The 18,239-nt window shown below is 36.7% G+C and overlaps 1 protein-coding gene across 2 annotated transcripts; it reads left to right on the top strand.

Moving 5' to 3' along the window:
- The first annotated feature begins 2,354 nt into the window (after window positions 1–2,354).
- Window positions 2,355–16,451, top strand: im:7154036 (fermitin family homolog 3). 2 transcript variants are annotated; one of them, XM_026921667.3, is made up of 15 exons: window positions 2,355–2,502; window positions 3,515–3,639; window positions 4,998–5,231; window positions 5,368–5,484; window positions 6,507–6,675; window positions 8,469–8,571; window positions 8,683–8,790; window positions 10,187–10,315; window positions 12,280–12,326; window positions 12,760–12,884; window positions 13,093–13,199; window positions 14,450–14,665; window positions 15,412–15,536; window positions 15,654–15,795; window positions 15,948–16,451. In XM_026921667.3, exons 2-15 carry the CDS (start codon window positions 3,516–3,518, stop codon window positions 16,125–16,127), a joined length of 1,926 nt encoding a protein of 641 aa, XP_026777468.1. In that variant the 5' UTR covers window positions 2,355–2,502; window position 3,515; the 3' UTR covers window positions 16,128–16,451. The 2 variants fall into 2 exon arrangements, with proteins under 2 accessions (XP_026777468.1, XP_026777469.1); XM_026921668.3 differs by lacking the exon at window positions 2,355–2,502 and adding an exon at window positions 2,569–2,678.
- Window positions 16,452–18,239: the final 1,788 nt, after the last annotated feature.

Genomic DNA, 18,239 nt, shown 5'->3' on the forward strand with positions numbered 1-18,239 from the left:
TTATTACCTTGTCTGTAATACTAGATAACATAAGCAAAAATGCTGGCTGAAAGTTACGTTACTTTTATGGTCAGCACCATGAGATCACAGACATAGCATTTACCATCAGCCTTAAATGTATTGTGTGTACTAAGAAAGTTTCCAATAATATTTGATGAGATTTGAGAGCAGATTGGATTGCAAAAGAACCAAATGCATTCTTCCATCCAGACAATCTCGACCTTTGAAATATAAAGACTCAATGCAGTTGACCTCAAGGAATTGGAGGGTCAGTGTAAAAGTCAATTCCTTGTCAGTCCTAAAAATGGTCAGCCAAACTGGGTTTAATGTCAGTGTTTCTTAAATTATGGGTGATTGAGCAGCATGGATTCTGTGATTGGAATATCTGAGTATGGGGCCAGGTTTCTTATTTGGTTCCTCAGTGTGGAGGAACATTTACAGCTTTTAGTGGCTCCCATATCACATGATTATCAACTCCTACATGTCCACATTTTATTTATTAGGCTAAGCCAAAGAAAATATTACTAAAAATATAGTATGGGTTGTATTGACCTACACAATTACCCACAATGCAATGGGTTTGTAACTATGCGGCCATTTTGCTTCTCTAGCTAAATACAGAATGCATTGGTCCTGTAATGTGGATAGGCCTGAAATTCAATATATTTTATTTAATTTCTTTTAAAAATATCTCTCCAATTTGTTAAAAAAAAAAAAATGATAGATGGAAGATGGAAGATCTTTGCTGTTTGTCAATATTGTTGAGAATTTATTTTTATTAAGATTGTCTAATTACATTATGCATTTCATATCAAAATTTGATTAATAAACCATATCTATGGAGTTGTGAGGATGAATAAGTTAAACAGTGCATTTTACTATAATGAACCTTAAGCTGGGTGATGTGTATTCAAGAATTGGTAGTTCGAAATGTACCACGTAAATTCGTATTGATAACATTTTAATTTGTCATGAGAGTAAAAAAAAAAAAAAAAAAAAAAATCGAAAGCGCTACCAATGTTTCACAGAAGATCAGTCAATCCATCTTCTCAGTTCCTTGTGATTAACGGAAGCCTCCCATAACCTACGCCTTTCTTTAGTGTCACAGGCACTGATTCATAATAACTTTCATAATCTTGAATAATATTAACTTGTTTTTTGCACCAGGTCAATTGGAACATCCAAATATACCATAAATTGGCATATTTACCTTTTAAAATACTACACACAGAGAGACGTGCAGTGAATCAAAATGGCGGATAGCGGAGTACACATGTTTTTGTGAGGTCACATGAAAACAAGCCTTAGCACACTTAATCTACAGTAACGAAGTACAATTACTCAAGTCCTTTCTACATTTCTACCTTACAATTAAACGCTTACTGGCTCCAGCACCAGAGATGGGATGCTTTCTGGAAATGCTGACTAAATGATCACAGATGACTTCAGTCAAATTCTCTGACATTTTGTAGAAAAGAGATTGGTCTCCATATACTTATTCGCCCTACTGAACAAAAAACATAGAAACCTTCGTAGTATTTGTAATGGTTTTAATGGTTATAATGGGAATTATATTGGTTTTAATGGAAACTGTAATGGGCCCTGTGGGTCTCTACTGGTAATCTGTCGCCTTCAAGTGGTGGCATGGTAATGGTTTTAATGATTAGCTGATGGTTTGTAATGGTATTTGTAGTGGAAACCATTAGAATTTCTGTGATGGCTTCTATTGGGTTTTTTCAGCAGGGCACAGAGGATGGCTCCTAATTGACTGGACCTTAGCTGATGATATTACAGATCAGTGCAGAAACATGCTGACATGGTCAGGGGAAAGTCTTATCCATCATCCATACAGACTATCAACAGAGAATTTAAGTAGTGGTGCACATTGCCTGATTTATTTGTGTGGTAGTTCAAACTTTGTCCAGTAGGGGGCAGTGCATTGCCAGTTAAATTTCTTGCCTCTAATCTGATGTCACACCTTTGATTCTTAATATATTTTATGCAACACTTGACAACAGCTCATAGTGCACTTGTGTGTTACAGTAAATTATTTAAAGATAAAATCTTGTCATTATTTCATTATAGCAACAGCAGTGTTGTCACTTGTGTTCTTTTTTTTTTTAATTAGATATCAGTTTGCTGACTGGATTAGCTCTTATTTTACAGTGTTTCAGTCTTGCTTTATGTGTAACCAAGTTTGTGCAGTTTTTTATCTTGTTTGTTTTATTACTTCTCAAAGCTGTGTACAAAACAGGAAAAGAAACCCTGCTGTATGAACAGGGCGCTTAAGAAATAAGCTAAAAGAGGAACAGTCGGCGCTCTGTCAAACCTCAACTGATGTGTGTGTGTGTGTGTGTGTGTGTGTGTGTGTGTGTTACAGTATAGGAAAGCGAATGACAGAGACACAGGAGGAAGTGACAGAAAAGTCAAACTGTGGAAGAGAGAGTGACAAAGACCAAGGGCGTAGTCTGTTAAATACTACTGCTGAGTACCACAAACAAGGTAAGAAAGAGAAAATAGTATCAGAAGGGAGGGAGAGCATGCAGTTTTTGTGTGTGTGTGTGTGTGTGTGTTCGGTACTGTCAAGTGGAAAATTAGTTAGGCCTTGATTACCTCATGGCCAAGCACACTGTCTTAGTACAAGTCACATGGGGGTTCATTTCAGTGAGCTGAGAAAAGTAAGAGATTTTGACCAGTCTATCTGATTGATGCTGTGTAAAGGCTGTGAAACAGTGTTGATTTTGTGGTCTTGAATGCTATTCTGCAAAATTTAACAAATAAAAATAAGTTTAGGTTCTATAACAGCTTTGCTTCTGACATACCATTATTAAGGCGTGCTCTTAAATGTTTTTGTAGGTTTAATAAAGCTGAGACTATTGTATGAATATTGTAAGTAATTATACTAACAGAGATTATATAACAAATTGTACTACATTGCTGGTAAATCATCACATCTGACTGGTCAGAAGATGTTAATTTTCTGTAATTTTCTGTAAAGTCACAGCTATGTATTAATGTGCTCACTCTAATATGTTTATGTTTCTATAGTGACCGTCTAATAATAAATCAAATATGTGTGTGTGTGCGTGTGTGTGTGTTATATAACAAAATGAAGAATCATTGATAGGGTGAAGTTTTCTGTAATGTTTATTTAACATTTATGGAAAGAGTCTTCAGTGTCAGTGCTATGTAACAGCCAGAGGTAAAGTTGTTCCTTTAGGTTTTCTGCCATTGGAGACTGACGAATTTGCATTTTATGTTGTTTTTTTTTTTGTCTTATTAACTTCCAAGTGAGAGACAAACAGAGAGGCTGGTGAAGGAACAGCTGTTTATAGTTGCTGTAATAATAATAATAGAAACGAATGTGTTCCACAATATCAGGGTGCATCACACCACCGCATTGTTGAATAGTTTCCTATAACAGCACGCCCCATTGTGCTTTATTCCTTACACATTCCACTTTCACATCACCCTGTGTGTATATGTCTTTTTCTTGTATGGTGATGCCTCTCAGCATGGCAGTGTGGGATCTGTCCATCACTGTAGAGGAACTGGGACCAGAAGCTCCACCTCTTAAAGTCAGCGTCACATCTGACCTCCATATTGGAGGTGTTATCCTTAAAATCGTGGAAAAAACACGTAAGTATTTATTTAAAACAAGTTTTTGAAACCGAAATATGAGTTTTCGGTTCTCTGTCATGAATGTACTATATCTATTACGTGCTTTGAAAACCTCACTAGTTTTTAATTGGTCTTTTTAATGTCCTTTTAATCACTGACCATAATATTGTAGATGTACAGTCAGCTGCAGAATTATTAGCACCCTCCTATGAAAATGAGCACATATATGCAATTCGGGTCGTTTTGGTTTAAAAATTTTCAGCACATCATCAGTTACTATAATATAGAAGGAATAACAGCAGCCTCTTAGTGTAATGTCTAACAAGGTTGAAGACACAAGGTCGATGCTGATTTCAAGCTCTATTGTTTGTACATGCAGACTTCCTTCTTCAATTCACACCCTTTTTTTAAATACAAGTTTCATATTTGCTCATTAGTAAACTGACTGTGTTCTCACAACCATTTCTGTTTTGAACCATTTCTAGTTTGAGGTAATTATCTTGTGAAAGATTCATATATGTCCAAGTCCTAACCTCCTGGCAGAGGCAACCAGGTTTTGGGCTAAAATTAGATTAGATTAGATTAAACTTTTTTGTCACTGTGCAGAGTACGAGTACAGAGCCAGTGAAATGCAGTTTAGCATCTAACCAGAAGTGCAAATAGCAATATGGCTATATATATGTATGAGATAGAGAAAGTATAGACCAGCTAAGTGCAAATGACAAGGTGTGCAAATATAGAAGGTGCATTGTACAGAAATATGAGGTATATATATATATCTGGTGGAGAAAGTAGAGACCAGCTCAGTGCAAATATAGAATGTGCATGTAGTAATTAGTCAGTAATGTGCAAGGAGGCAAGTAATATCCCAGCATATGTCTGCATTTATTTTGAATATTCTTTAGGAGTGCCAGTAATTGTATCACATACATTTTTGAGTGAAAATGTTACTGTTTAAAAAGAAAAGATTTGGTTTTTTTTGTTTGTTTTTTTTTAAATAGTGAGTACCCTTTACAGTTGTATATTGTGTATTTTTTATTTCATGGAATCATTTTTGTCCATTCTCTTGAAAGGTGCCAATAATTCTGGTGTTAACTGTATATGAGCATTATATGTTTTCTAAAACATATTGCAGACAGAGCCACTTCAACTGGTTCTCAGAATTATTCACCAAATAATCCCATTCAGAGTGTAAATAATCATAATATTTTATACTTTCATGTTTGTGGCTGAAAGGTTTTGTGTTCAAATCCCAGAAGCCTCAGTTCAGTTCTATGCATGGATTAAATTCTTGCTTATATCCAAGTTTACCTGGATGTTTTTAATACGCTGTGGGACACTAGGAACTTTGTGTAATGTCCTGTGCTGTGCTGTAGAGATTAAGAAGGACTGGTCAGACCATGCGCTTTGGTGGGAGCAGAAGCAGCAGTGGTTGCTGAGGCCGTCGTGGACACTGGATAAGTATGGGATCCACGCTGATGCTCGGCTCTGCCTCACACCCCAACACAAACCCCTGAGGTTGGGCTTGCCCAATGGACTCACCCTCAGGCTCCTTGTCTGCTTCTCCGGCCCCATGTTCCGCAGCGTGATGGGCATCTGCAAGCTGCTCAGTAAGTGTGTGTGGGTGTGTGAGAGTGAAAATGAGAGCTAAATACAGAAATACAGATTTTTTTTTTCATTTGTATGTCTGACATCTCAGCTTTTTCTTCTTCTCCTTTTTCTTTGCCTGATCTCTCTCTGCTGCAGATATTCGTCATCCAGAGGAACTGTCACTTCTTAAGCCAGCAGAAGAGAAGAAGAAAAAGAAGCAGAAGGGTGAGGAAGAGCAGGTGTATGACATCACTTGTGCACCATTGCCTACAGGTATCTATCTATCTATCTATCTATCTATCTATCTATCTATCCTTCTCTGTGTCTATCTATATGTGTCTAAAGAGAAATAAAAATGATAAAATGCACAATTTTTATGTTTTATATAGTTTAACATACACTATTTGACCAGGCACTACTTGTGATGATTTCTGACAACTGTCCTTAGGGTGTACACACTTTTGCACTCAATTGTACAACCATGGTGATAAGAAAAGCATCTCAGAATGCACATGTCAAACCTTGAGTTGAGGATTATGTCAAAACTAGAGTTGAGTATTGGAAAAAGACCAGGCAACATTTTTTCCAATCTTCTGTTGTGTGTTCTGAGATGCATTTCTGCTCACCATGGTTGTAAAGAGTGGTTATTTGCTGTGTGTGAAAAATCCCAGAAAATCCCAGCAGTTTTTGAAATACTCAAACCAGTCGGTTTGACACCAACAATCATGCCATGGTCAAGGTCACTGATTGAAATTTGATGTGAATGTTAACTGAAGCTCTTGACACATATCTGAATGATTTTATGCTGAGTGGATAGTTGTATGAATGAACAGATGTACTGTGGTTTGTAAGTATTGCATATGTGTGCGGAGATTAATTTGTATCTTTATTGTGACTCTTTTGTAAACATTTACGGTCAGATAACAGAAAGGTAGACATACTTTAATGTCAATTTTGTAGTCTACGACTTTATTTCTCTCTTAATATGTACTTTTTTGTATAAACATCTTGCTGTAAGAATTCAGAGTGTGATAACATATAATATTTATGCATATTAATATTTATTGTTCAAAAATGAACAGTGTTTTTCTAAAATGAAATGTCATCTTTTAATGTTGACCCTTAAGCACTATTGTGTGTACATATTAGTGCACTAAATTGTAATAGATTATTGTAACAAATTGTAGTGCACAAGTAATGCACAAAGTAACTAGTAATACATTTTCCATTATACTGGATGGGAGCGATTTAGAGCTGTGTGAAATGTTACTCTATTTCTGCTTGTGATTTTGCAGGTTCTATTTTAAAGATGGCCAATGGCATGCCTGCATTCTTCGCTGAATCTCCTCAGACAGAGGAGGTGTATAAGATGATTTCAGGGAGTCAGCCAGCTCCAGCCCCTGAGACCATCTCAAAAATGTACAGACCAACCAGCAAGGTGGACAAAGCTCAGGTTAACAGCAGGTCAGCAAAAATGCATGCGTTCATCCAGCAAAGCTGGATTTATGATAGAATACTTGCTAATATTAAAGTGTTATTGTTCCAATGTTTTCTGCTGTAATTTCTACTGACAATATGTAAGAAATAAAACACTTGTTATAGGATGCTGTTATAGGAAAATAATTCATGCCGTGGTGGTGTGATACCACCATGAAGTGGATTATTTTCCTGTAACAGCATTCCCTGATGTTTTTTTTTAAATTCCCTTTATACTACAGCAATTTGCCATCCATCCATCCATTCATTCTCTGTACTGCTTATGCTACACAGGGTCACTGGGTAACTCAGCATATAAATCAGTTCCTTTTGCCACAACATCTTTGTTTAATGCTCTGCAACACTTATTAGAGGCAGCACTAAGTGACCGATAGGTGATTGATCTGGTATTTCTCAATCTGTAATGTGCTGTACATTCCCTAGTGTGCTGTTGACATACATATACTTCCGCTTCCTTATGGCATGTACCTTATGCTAGATCCTATTCCACTTTTCCAGCATAGCTCTGTGAGGGTGCAAGGGATTTCTGCCTGAGAGTCATCATAACACTTTCCTTTAAATAAAAAAAAAAAAAAGAAAGAAAGAAAATTAAACATAGCAGTTTCTCTGTGTGATGTGTGCTTGGTGTCCATGATCACCTGGGTACAGTAGATAGGCTGTACATTTTCTCAGTTTTCATGTCAAACTATTTTCTTTTCATCTCACTTAATTTACATCCAATAAACCTCTTCTGTAATTTATCTCCAGTTTCTGGCCTTTCAGGCAGCTGTTATATAATATATATTTTTATAGGTGTGACAGATGTGAGTCATAATAATTCACTTCTATCTCTGAGAAAGTCTTTCTTTTTCATTATTAAAAGCTGTATATACATAGAAGTGTATTGAATTTAATTGAATGCATGCCACATCTATTGACAAATGCACAATGCATTATGGGGAGTCTCTGCCAAAAAAATTCCTTAAATTTGGTGAAAGTTTAGCTTCAAATTCAGATTAAATCAGGTTTCTTCATCTTTGTAAATGCATTTTTTATTTAGGTTTCTAACTCAAGATCGACTTATAAAGTTCTGCACATTGAGAGATGACATTATCTTGCTTGTCCAAGTTACAACTAGTAGCAAGCTTGCTAACACCAACCATAAACAGTAAAAAAAAAAAAACACACACAAAAGTACCAGACATCTAATCTTCCTGAATGACAGCTTATAATGCTGCCCCATTTTATGGAATAATTTAGAGTCAAATTAGGGATTGTTATATAAAATCTTTTTCCTTTACTCTGCTAAAATGAGGATTTCCTTCATTTTGCATTTTGTCTGCTGTTACACAAAGCACTACCTCTTCAAGAGTCAAGGCATCAAAAGAAGTTGTGCTACTGGCTGATGATGCAAATTCCTGTCAAAGTTCACCAAAGTTCACAAAATCTCAAAACTGATGCCAAACCATTGATTACGGTGAAGTCAATTGAGTTGAATGTGATTGCTGAATAACTCATGGCATTTACGTCCCATATAAGAGCTTGGATTTAGATTGCTCTAGATTAGTTAGATCGGATATGGATACATTGTGTCCATGTATAGAAACTGAAGTTTTGAGCGTGAAGTTTCATTAGAATATGTGTGACTTGCTTCTCTTTCTGAGGGATTTTGAGCACTGTGCTTATGTCTCAAAACTTTCCTTCATTAAAATGGAGCATGGAGTGTCACGCATTCATCATTATGACTATCAGTATAAATGCTGTTGTTTTTCCTTTCTCAGGTGGCTCGATTCATCTCGCTCTCTCCTGCAGCAAGGCTTCAAAGAAGACGACAAACTCCTCTTGCGCTTCAAATACTACACCTTCTATGACTTAGCGCCGCAGGTTTGAAAATGAAAATCTGCCATGTTTTAATGAAATATTAAGCTTGCATTTCGCCTTGAGAGTTCATGATAATGACTGCTGATTGTGTGGGGTGTGTATCTCTGTATGCAGTTCGATGCTGTACGTTTGACTCAGCTGTATGAACAAGCCAAATGGGCCATTTTGCTGGAGGAGATCGACTGCACAGAGGAGGAGATGATGCTTTTTGCTGCCTTACAGGTAGAAAAAAATGAAGATTCATCACAGTTCTTTGTCAACATGACATCATTTTAAATTGGGAAATGTATTTTAAAATAACCAAAAATATGCATATCAGCAGTGTAAACAAGGATCCTCCTGGGTGTGTGTGCATAGATATGATGTATCAGGAAACTATGCTACACTTCATATGCTACAAGTTTTATTTGTTCGTCTATGAGAGGATTTTACATGAACAGCTGAATCTTACTTTATTCAAGTCACCATTTTCTGAGAGTTCTTGAACCCACAAATTGCAATGCTGGTGTTTCTCAATTTGTCACAACTTCGAAGTGAGTGTAATTAACTACAGTGTTTTCATACAGTCTTTGAGAAACTTTTCTTAGCAATATACCATTATATCGGGGAAAATATTGATATTCACAATGTTTTTTGCTTGTTTGCACTGTCATTGTGCATTTACATTGTCCGGACAAAAGCCACATCCTACCTAGCTACACTCTGCATATTATTTGGTTATTAATCTTAAAGCATATTTTTCAGCTAATATAGAGAAACTAATAAGAAATATATGCAGTTATTTACATAAGAAATGTACACTCAATGACCACTTTATTAGCAACATCTGCTCATTCATGCAGTTATCCAATGTGGCAGCAATGTACTGCATAAAATCATGTAAATACAGGTCAAGAGCTTCAGATAATGTTCACATCAAACATCACAATGGGGAAAGAATATATTCTCAGTGATTTTGACCATTGCATGTTTGTACCAGATAGGCTAGCTTGAATACTTTAGAAACTGCTGATCTCCTGGGATTTTCCCACAATTCAGTCTCTAGAGTTTACACAGAAAAAACAAAAAAACATCCAGTGAGCATCTCTTTAACACTTTGTTGATGAGAGAGGTCAGAAGAGAGAATGGCCAGACTGGTTCAAGATAGGAAGGATACAATAACTCAAATAACTACTCTTTACAACTGTGGTGAAAAGAAAAGCATCTCACAACACATTGAACCATGAGGTGGAAAAAGACCAGGTGATGTGTTTTCAACACTGTAGCCTCAAATTCTTGTTTTTGACTCAAGTGGAAACTGATGTGGACTTCTGCTGTTGTAGCCTATCCATCTCAGGGTTCACCTCACGTGTTCTGTACAAGTGTGCAGGTGTTCCTAATAAAGAGGTCAGTGAGTGTAAATCTGCACCTGCAGACCTGTTGATATTTTTACATTATCTGTCACTTTCATTAGAGAGAATGAGCCAAGCACATAAAGGTTCATGCTAAAATAAACAAATTAAAACCTGGTCATGTTGATCCAAAGTTAATAAGAGATTAATAATAGTGGAATAAATTATTTTATCCTCATACATAATTATCAACCTCCTAAGCTTTCTGTGTGTGTTTACCCCTCTAGTACCACATAGGGAAAGCTTCCCTGACCGAGCAGTTGGCTGAGTCTTGTCCTGCCATGGATGACCTGGACTCAGCTCTGCAGTGCCTGGAGGTCAAGATGGAGGCAGAGAGTAGTGCGGAGGAGATGCTGGTACATATAAACTACACCACTGCAATGGATTTACAATATGAACATACATTAAGCTGAGTATATTTAAAGCCAATGCAAGCGTGCTAATCCAATTCTAATCCAACGAAATAAGCCTGGCAAAACAGATGCTGATTGACCTGTTGTGGTGTGTTAAAGCAGCAGGTGAAGAACAGCACAATATTTTACTTGCTTTAAGAGATTTTAATCTCTGTATGCAGTGATATGATAGCTGTGATGATGCTATAACTGTTTAATTAAGGGTAGTGTTATAAGGCTCTATGGCATATAAATACAGTATATAAACCCTTCATGATAACTAGAGTCTATATAAACATATATAAAGGCATCAGCTGTCATAAAGACTACTTTTGTCAATTTTAATCTCAGATTAAAGCTGCTAGATCTAAGAAAAGTGCTATGCAAATGGTAATTGAAAGAACTTTTCATAACATGGGTTGTGCTCCAGTTCATGGCTGTGAGAGTCAAGTCAGTATACATTCAGCATGAATTCAAGACGTGTTTCAAAGAGCATACGGTGCACAAAGTAGTATAGAAAGCACACAAAGGTGTACCAACATACTGCTTAATACAGAAGTATGTGGTTTGGGTTTTGTAACTGAGGATATATATATAATTTGCTGTCGTATTGTGAGACTATAAACCTTATTGTGCACGTTGCCATGACTGTCACAGTTACTGAGTATTAGATAATAGATCAAAGCCTCTTGCTTTTAATAAGAGCATGTCTTTAAGTTACTGTCACCCTCTAAGCTCTCACCATGACTGCCTGATCCATATATATCTGTACCCTGAACCTGCCTCAATGTATCTGTACCCTTTTTTGTAAGTGCATGAACAGCACATAGCATACAGAAGAAACTAGTCACTTAACATTAAATAGCTAGCTACAATACATGCTCTGGTTGAAGAAGACAATCTTGGCTCTGCTGTACTCTCACAATGCACAGCTCAGCACCAGATAACTGTCATTAACCAGCTTCCTGCCAAACTAGATAACAAATAAATGCTTTCCCTGTTCAACCTTTTTAAAAAAAATCAATTTTCCTCTCACTTATCATATTGCACTTTTTCTTTCCCACACTCTTGCTCTTTCTTTCCCCTGACTGGCTGAATATTCTTGCCTGTCACCATGTAGTGAGACTTCTTATCTATGCTGGTGTATGACATGTGAACACAAATTCCAACAACTCAGCAATATATATACTGTATATTATACAGTATTGTCCCCTAACTCAAAAATCATGTTGTAGTTTAATATACACAAGTAGCTTTAATATAACACCTGAGTCATGTGGCAGGGTTTTTTTTTTTTTTTTTGACATTGGTGGTGTTAGGACGCTTTCTGGGCTGATTTGTGTTAGAACATTGTGACAACTGACTTTGTGTTATATTTACATACTGGTGAAGATGTGTCAAACATCAAAACCAAAACTGACATTGTCATATGTTTTATGAAAAAATCTCATGCAGAAATGTGAAAGGATTATTTCGAACATGTATATAACTGCTAGAATTATGTATATGCATAAGTGTAATGATTGTCACTGCTAAAATATTTGCTGTATAACAGAATTATAAAGCAAGTTTTCTTGTCAATGTTACCACCACGTGCCAGTAGTTTATTTTTTAATTAACAATACTTCCTGAGTTAGTTGTCATGACATTTTTCATGTAATGCTTGGATAGAATTGTGAAAGCCTTGTGTCAGTCAAGTGTTATGTCAACTAAAGCCAGTCTTTATGTAGCCTTATGAACTCTGCCCTTCAGTAAAGTGTCACCAGGAGTGCTGCATGGTTCCAAATACAAATGGTTTATTTGGAAAACTAATATCATTTTGCAATATTTAACTCCTTAAAGAGCCTGAAGAATGTAACACTATGATTGTGTAGTTTTCAAGTGGGTCACCTTATTTATCATTGTTTCAAATCTGTGTGTCAATGCAGGATACTATGACAGCACCAGAGCTGCATGACTATCTAAAGATTTTCAGGTGAGATAAAGCCACCAAACACATTTTCAGAATGGGGAACCATGTATTAGCCTAAACAAAGGGTCATAGAGTAATTCTTTTAACAGTTATATGCTTATTAATTATACAGTTATTATGTAGTTATTAATTATATTATTAATTATTTTAATAATGATGATACATGCGATGTGAAAATGTTAAAATGTAGATAATAGACATTTTAGATGACAATAATTGTCTAATTGTTGTTCAGTTATTTGTTCTAAAGCATATTATTCAGTTACTACTATTAATTATTCAGTAACTCCAGTAAAACTAATAGGAAAGGTGTGTAGTTATGGATGAGATGAATGTAAGTCTGGTCCAAGCAGCCAAATGGGGGTATCTTTTTTTTTCACCTTAAAATCAAGCCTTGTCTATTATATCATATCATGCAGTGTTCATTTCCTTCTAGACCAAAGAAGCAGACGCTAAAGAAGTACAAGCAGTTCTGGTTCACCTTCAAGGACACGTCCATTTTGTACTATAAGAGTAAGGAGGAGAGCTGTAAAGAGCCGATACAGCAGATGAACCTTAAAGGTAACAGTGTTTGTGACTGTAGACACACACACACACACACACACACACACACGATACATATAGTCACACTGCAGTGTACACTCATAGATATAAAATACAAATACACACAGAGTACGCATACAGTTAACTACAGGAACAATGACAGTGACTTTTGTAGGAAACGTGCACACACACACACACACACACACTAATAAAGCTTCTTCCTTAGGCTGTGAGGTGGCTCCTGATGTGAGCGTAGCTGCCCAAAAGTTCTGTATCAAACTGCTGATTCCTGAACCAGACGGCATGAATGAGGTCTATCTACGCTGTGATAATGTGAGTGTGCTAGAAAATTTGCAAATTAAAATGTCGTAGCCAGAGATAAATGCTCATAACTTCACTGCTAAAAAGTATTAATCCCAATAAGTGGAACAATTCAGCATATAAATGTCTTTGTAAATTGGTTGAAATGTATAGCTATTCAAAATAAGGCTATATCTGTAAAATCTGATGCTAACATTAGTACTAATAGTATTCATGAATGTATTACACAAACTACAGAGAGATCATTTCAGTGGGGTTTGTTTACTGTTGCTTTGTCATGAGGAAGTGCAAATCACTTTGGTCCATGGGAGCATATTTCAGTTTTTGCCATGTGACACACCATTCGAGAAATCCCCATGTGTCACAGCAATTTTCCAGCAATTACATTGCTTTTTAAATAAGTAAGGAACAACATGTATTTTTTGTCCATTTATCATTACCTTTAATGTTGTGGAACATCTGCAAAAGAAGTTAGTTCCTGTTATCAGTGTTATCAGCTATAAACAGCTGGTCCCTCACCAGAATCTTTTTTTCTTTCTCTTGAAGTTAATTAGGGGGGAAATGCTGCTTGTCATGTTACTAAGAAACCAGAAAGCCCAAAGTCTTCAGTCTTGAACAAACTTACTGACCGTTACAAAGCACTGACCCTGGATATTCCTTCCATAAATTTTAAATATACATCTCCTTACAGAAAACTTCACCATATCAGCAATGATATGTTTTTCTTTCATAATGTCCAAATAGACAGACAGATAGATAGATAGACAGATTTTATTGCAGATTGGTATTGATCTAATTTGGTATTAGATTTGCTTGCAGCTGTACGATTATTAAAAAGAACAAAAAACTAATCAACACTCTCAGAACAAATCTGATTTGAGAATTCAACATCAGTGTGGTATAAGACGTGTTAACAACTCTGATGCCACTATTTGTAAATCCATGATGCCACTATTAGTAAATCCATGCTTGTGCATGAACTGTTACATAAGAGATTTAGAGGGAAAAAAAGCTGTTTTGGCATCATTGTAATAAAACCAGACCAAAATATTGCTTGGAAAAAATCTGTCAGCAGAAAATGTGCTCGTTTTGAATGTCTATGGGGAAATGTTAACTAAATATGGAAGCTACCAGGAGCCTACTTCCTCATGTACAATGCGGCAGGGAGCAAACCTGCTAATGCTAATAACCCTTTCCACTTCTTATAATACCTACATGGGACAGCTCTGTGATTATCGTTATTGTTGTGTATCTCTGTGCAGGAGCAGCAGTACAGCAAATGGATGGCCGCATGCCGTTTGGCGTCGAAGGGAAAGACCCTGGCTGACAGCTCTTTCTCTAGTGAGGTCCAGAGTATTCAGTCTTTTCTGGCCATGCAGAGGACCACACCAGGAAATAAAACAGCCCCGAGCGACGAGAGCATAAACACACACAGCCTTGTCTCTCCACGCTACCAGAAGAAGTACAAGCCCAAGCAGGTAACACCACATAGGCTTCTTTTATCATTCTAACAGAAATGTACTATATTTCTTCATTATTGACTTGCTTTGGTTATGCCCAGGCCACGCCCACACCAAACAGTGTTCTCACCTAACTTTTTAGTATTGTTTTGTAATCCCAGCCTTTGTACACAGCGAGTGTAAACTGTGTACAAAGTCACTGGTTTGTGCTCCATTGGGTGCTTGTCATTTCACATCTTCACACCTTAGCTCTTTCCTCTAAAGACAGTTTATTGAGCATTTTTGGAAAGAGTCTTCAATGTCAGCGTTTTGCAGTGGAAAGAAGTAAAGCTGTAACTTTACGTCTTCAGGACAGGACCTTGTGTTTGCGGTTTGTCACTAATATGAAAAGCAGAATTTTTGTCAAGTTAACTTCAAGAGACAGAAAAAGAGAGGCTGGTGGGGAAACGACTGTTTATAGCTGTGATAACAGGAACCAAACTGTTTCTGCAGACATTCCACAATATTAAGTGTAACTATAAATGGATAACAAGTACACTGTGAAGTAGTGCTGGCAAACTGCCGTGGTATAAGAGGAATAAAACAATTTAAAATGTGCTGTTGAAATATGAAAATAACCAAATCCACCTCAAGTTGCATCACACCATGTGTTGTTGATTATTTTCCTGTAACGGCACACCCAGTCGTGTTTTATTCCTTACTTATTGAATTTGTTGATACAGTAACAGACTTACTTTTTCCTCTACCCTGTTTCTCTCTTCTAGCTAACCCCTCGTATTCTGGAGGCCTATCAGAATGTGGCACAGCTCTCACTAACGGACGCTATCCAAAAGTTTCTGCAGATCTGGCAAGCTTTGCCTGACTTTGGGCTCTCTTATTTTGTGGTCAGGTAGGCCAAGTCAAGAACTGATGTCTTTTTTTAATTTGCAAAAAACACACCGGAGACAGATAAAACAAGAGGATGGAGTCAATTTGACAGTAATGTACCATCTCCTCTTTTCTTCAGGTTTAAAGGGTGCCGTAAAGATGAGGTGCTGGGTATCGCCAATAACCGCCTGATCCGCATCGACCTGAATGTAGAGGAAGTGGTGAAGACATGGAGGTACAACACGATGAGACAGTGGAACGTCAACTGGGACATTAAACAGGTGCACTGCTCTGTCTCCAACATCAATATAGACATAGAAAGTTCTCTCCATGTGTCTGCTTCCATCACTTTGAATTAAATCATCACTACCAAAAAAGTGGTGTCTCTGAAGTAAACTCTTTATGTAACTCTTTATTCTGCTTTGGATTCCAGGTTGCCATTGAGTTCAACGGTAACGTGAACGTGGCCTTCAGCTGTGTGACGGCAGATTGTAAGATTGTGCACGAGTACATCGGCGGCTACATCTTCATGTCCACGAGAAACCGGGAGCAAAATGACACGCTGAATGAGGAGCTCTTCCACAAACTGACAGGAGGCCATGAAGCTCTTTGAGAGAACAGACACAGTAAAATTTTAGACTGCAGAAAATATCAGGAAAACTGCATTCTACCCTGAATACAGGTTTGAAGTCATCATGAATGGGCTTAGTTTAAAAGCGAGCAAGCGAACAAGTGATCGTGAGATACATTTTCTGCATCCAAAAGCTTTCTTTTTGTGTGACCCACTAATCCAGGAACACTATTGATCCTCATTTGGATATACGAGTTATTGCCAAACAAAAAAAAAAGTTATTCTCTCTTTTCAGGGTCACTTTTTGTCATCAATCATGGAGCTGTTTTCATCAGTTATACCTTAATAAAACCATAAACCACCAAAGTGATGTTTCTGTAGGTTACTGTGGGGACATGTTGTATTTAGCAAAATCTCATCTCGAGATCTAGAAGAACAGTGTCAAGCAGCTTAACAAACCGGTCTAAATAAGAGATCAGAAAGAGTGTGTTAGAGTTCAGCAAGGTTTTTTCAGCTCCTGTGAGAACTGCAGTATGTTGCGGTGAAAATGTTGTTTTCTCAGGAAACCACAATACTCAGCAGCACATCCAGGTGCAAAAAAAACAACACTGCGCCCCCTTGCGTGTGTTCGTGTGTAGACAATATTTAGGCTTACACTCACTGGCCACTTTACTGGAAACATGCAATTAACCAATCAGCCAATCACAGTGAATGAAATCATGTCCCACAGGATGTTCAAAGTTTGAGATTTTTTTTTTTATAACTAAACCCTGATTGATAGTTTTCCAGAACTTTCTCCTGGACTTGTTATGATAATTGCTTTGTCTTAATGATGCTGTTTGTTTAGCTATGTTCTTTAAAAAAACTCAGGGGCTTCTAGTAACAGATGGATTTTAACTGAGATCATGTGACACTTTAATTACACAGGTGGACTCCATTCAAATAATTATGTGACTTTTGATAGCGACTGATAGCACCAGATCAAATGTATGGGTTACACAGCAGTGGGGGTTAATACTTATGCAATCACAATTTTTTATTTATTTTTTCCAAATAATTTTGCAAGCTATTATGGACACCTTTCTGTATATTTATGACATACAATCCCAATTAAATCCAATTCAGGTCCAGGTTGTACCACTACAAAATATGGAAAAAATTAATCAAATCAAATCTAATACATAAGGAATACAACATGTATTTATGTAGTACCTGTACTTGTAACTAGTTCATAAACTTAACCCAGACTTTGAGTGTACTGTTGATATTATACTTTCAGACAGATGACTTGTACACAGAGATTCCCAAACACATTTTCAGCAACAACAGATTGTTTTACTTGGCAACAGTTATGTTTTGTGTGAGAAAGTAACGGCCTGCGCTCTGAAAATGCCAGTAAGAGGGTGTATGAAACAAGCTCAATATGTGATAAATAACATTATCATGTTTTGAGAGGAAATATGGGATCATTTTCAACAAACTGAACAAGTATGTTTAACAACCTAATTCAAGTACTGAGTGCTTATATTTACTAAACTGTTATGCATGAAAATGTAATATTGGTGTGAAACTGATGACTGTAAACGCATTATTTTAAAGGTGCAATAGTCAATTGTTTTTTTATTCCTTACTTGGAACCATAACCATGGAATATAGGTAGGACATGATAAAAAAAAAAAAATAATGCATTAAGCTGTGGCCTAAGCAAGCGTATTAAGTAGTTGAGAAAACGCGTATCAAAAACTGGCTTCTGGTCCAGAAAGCTTGTTTGTTTTTGGAGCCACCCCATCAGCCATTTTATAGACAAGGGCCACAGTAGATCCTGGGGGCAGAGCTTCATGAACATGAACATGACGAATCGTTCGAATATCAATCCCATCTAACTGTTAAGAGACCTAATCTTGAAAAAGAAAAAGACTAATCTTACCTAATGCACCTTTAACAGAATGAAAATTGCATATGTATATGTGTGAAAGAATAGAAAAATCATAAAAATCATATTACAGGTCACAGAGGACTAGTCACTAACACAATGTTGTTCTGCAATAACAAAGACGACATCAAGGTAGATTCATGACCTCTAATAATATCTGCTAAAGATGAAAAATTTATAAAGAATTAATGAGATTCAGAGGTATTTCACGTGATAAAATT

Source organism: Pangasianodon hypophthalmus, chromosome 27, assembly GCF_027358585.1.
Source record: "Pangasianodon hypophthalmus isolate fPanHyp1 chromosome 27, fPanHyp1.pri, whole genome shotgun sequence".
Taxonomy (NCBI): Eukaryota; Metazoa; Chordata; class Actinopteri; order Siluriformes; family Pangasiidae; genus Pangasianodon; species Pangasianodon hypophthalmus.

Bases quoted from the DNA above. Each gene is read 5' to 3' on its own strand.
- im:7154036 (XM_026921667.3), top strand. From the start codon at position 3,516: ATGGCAGTGTGGGATCTGTCCATCACTGTAGAGGAACTGGGACCAGAA. The intron at 12,327-12,759 runs GTGAGATAAAGC...ATTTCCTTCTAG, and splicing joins GACTATCTAAAGATTTTCAG to ACCAAAGAAGCAGACGCTAA. The intron at 15,537-15,653 runs GTAGGCCAAGTC...TCTTTTCTTCAG, and splicing joins CTCTCTTATTTTGTGGTCAG to GTTTAAAGGGTGCCGTAAAG.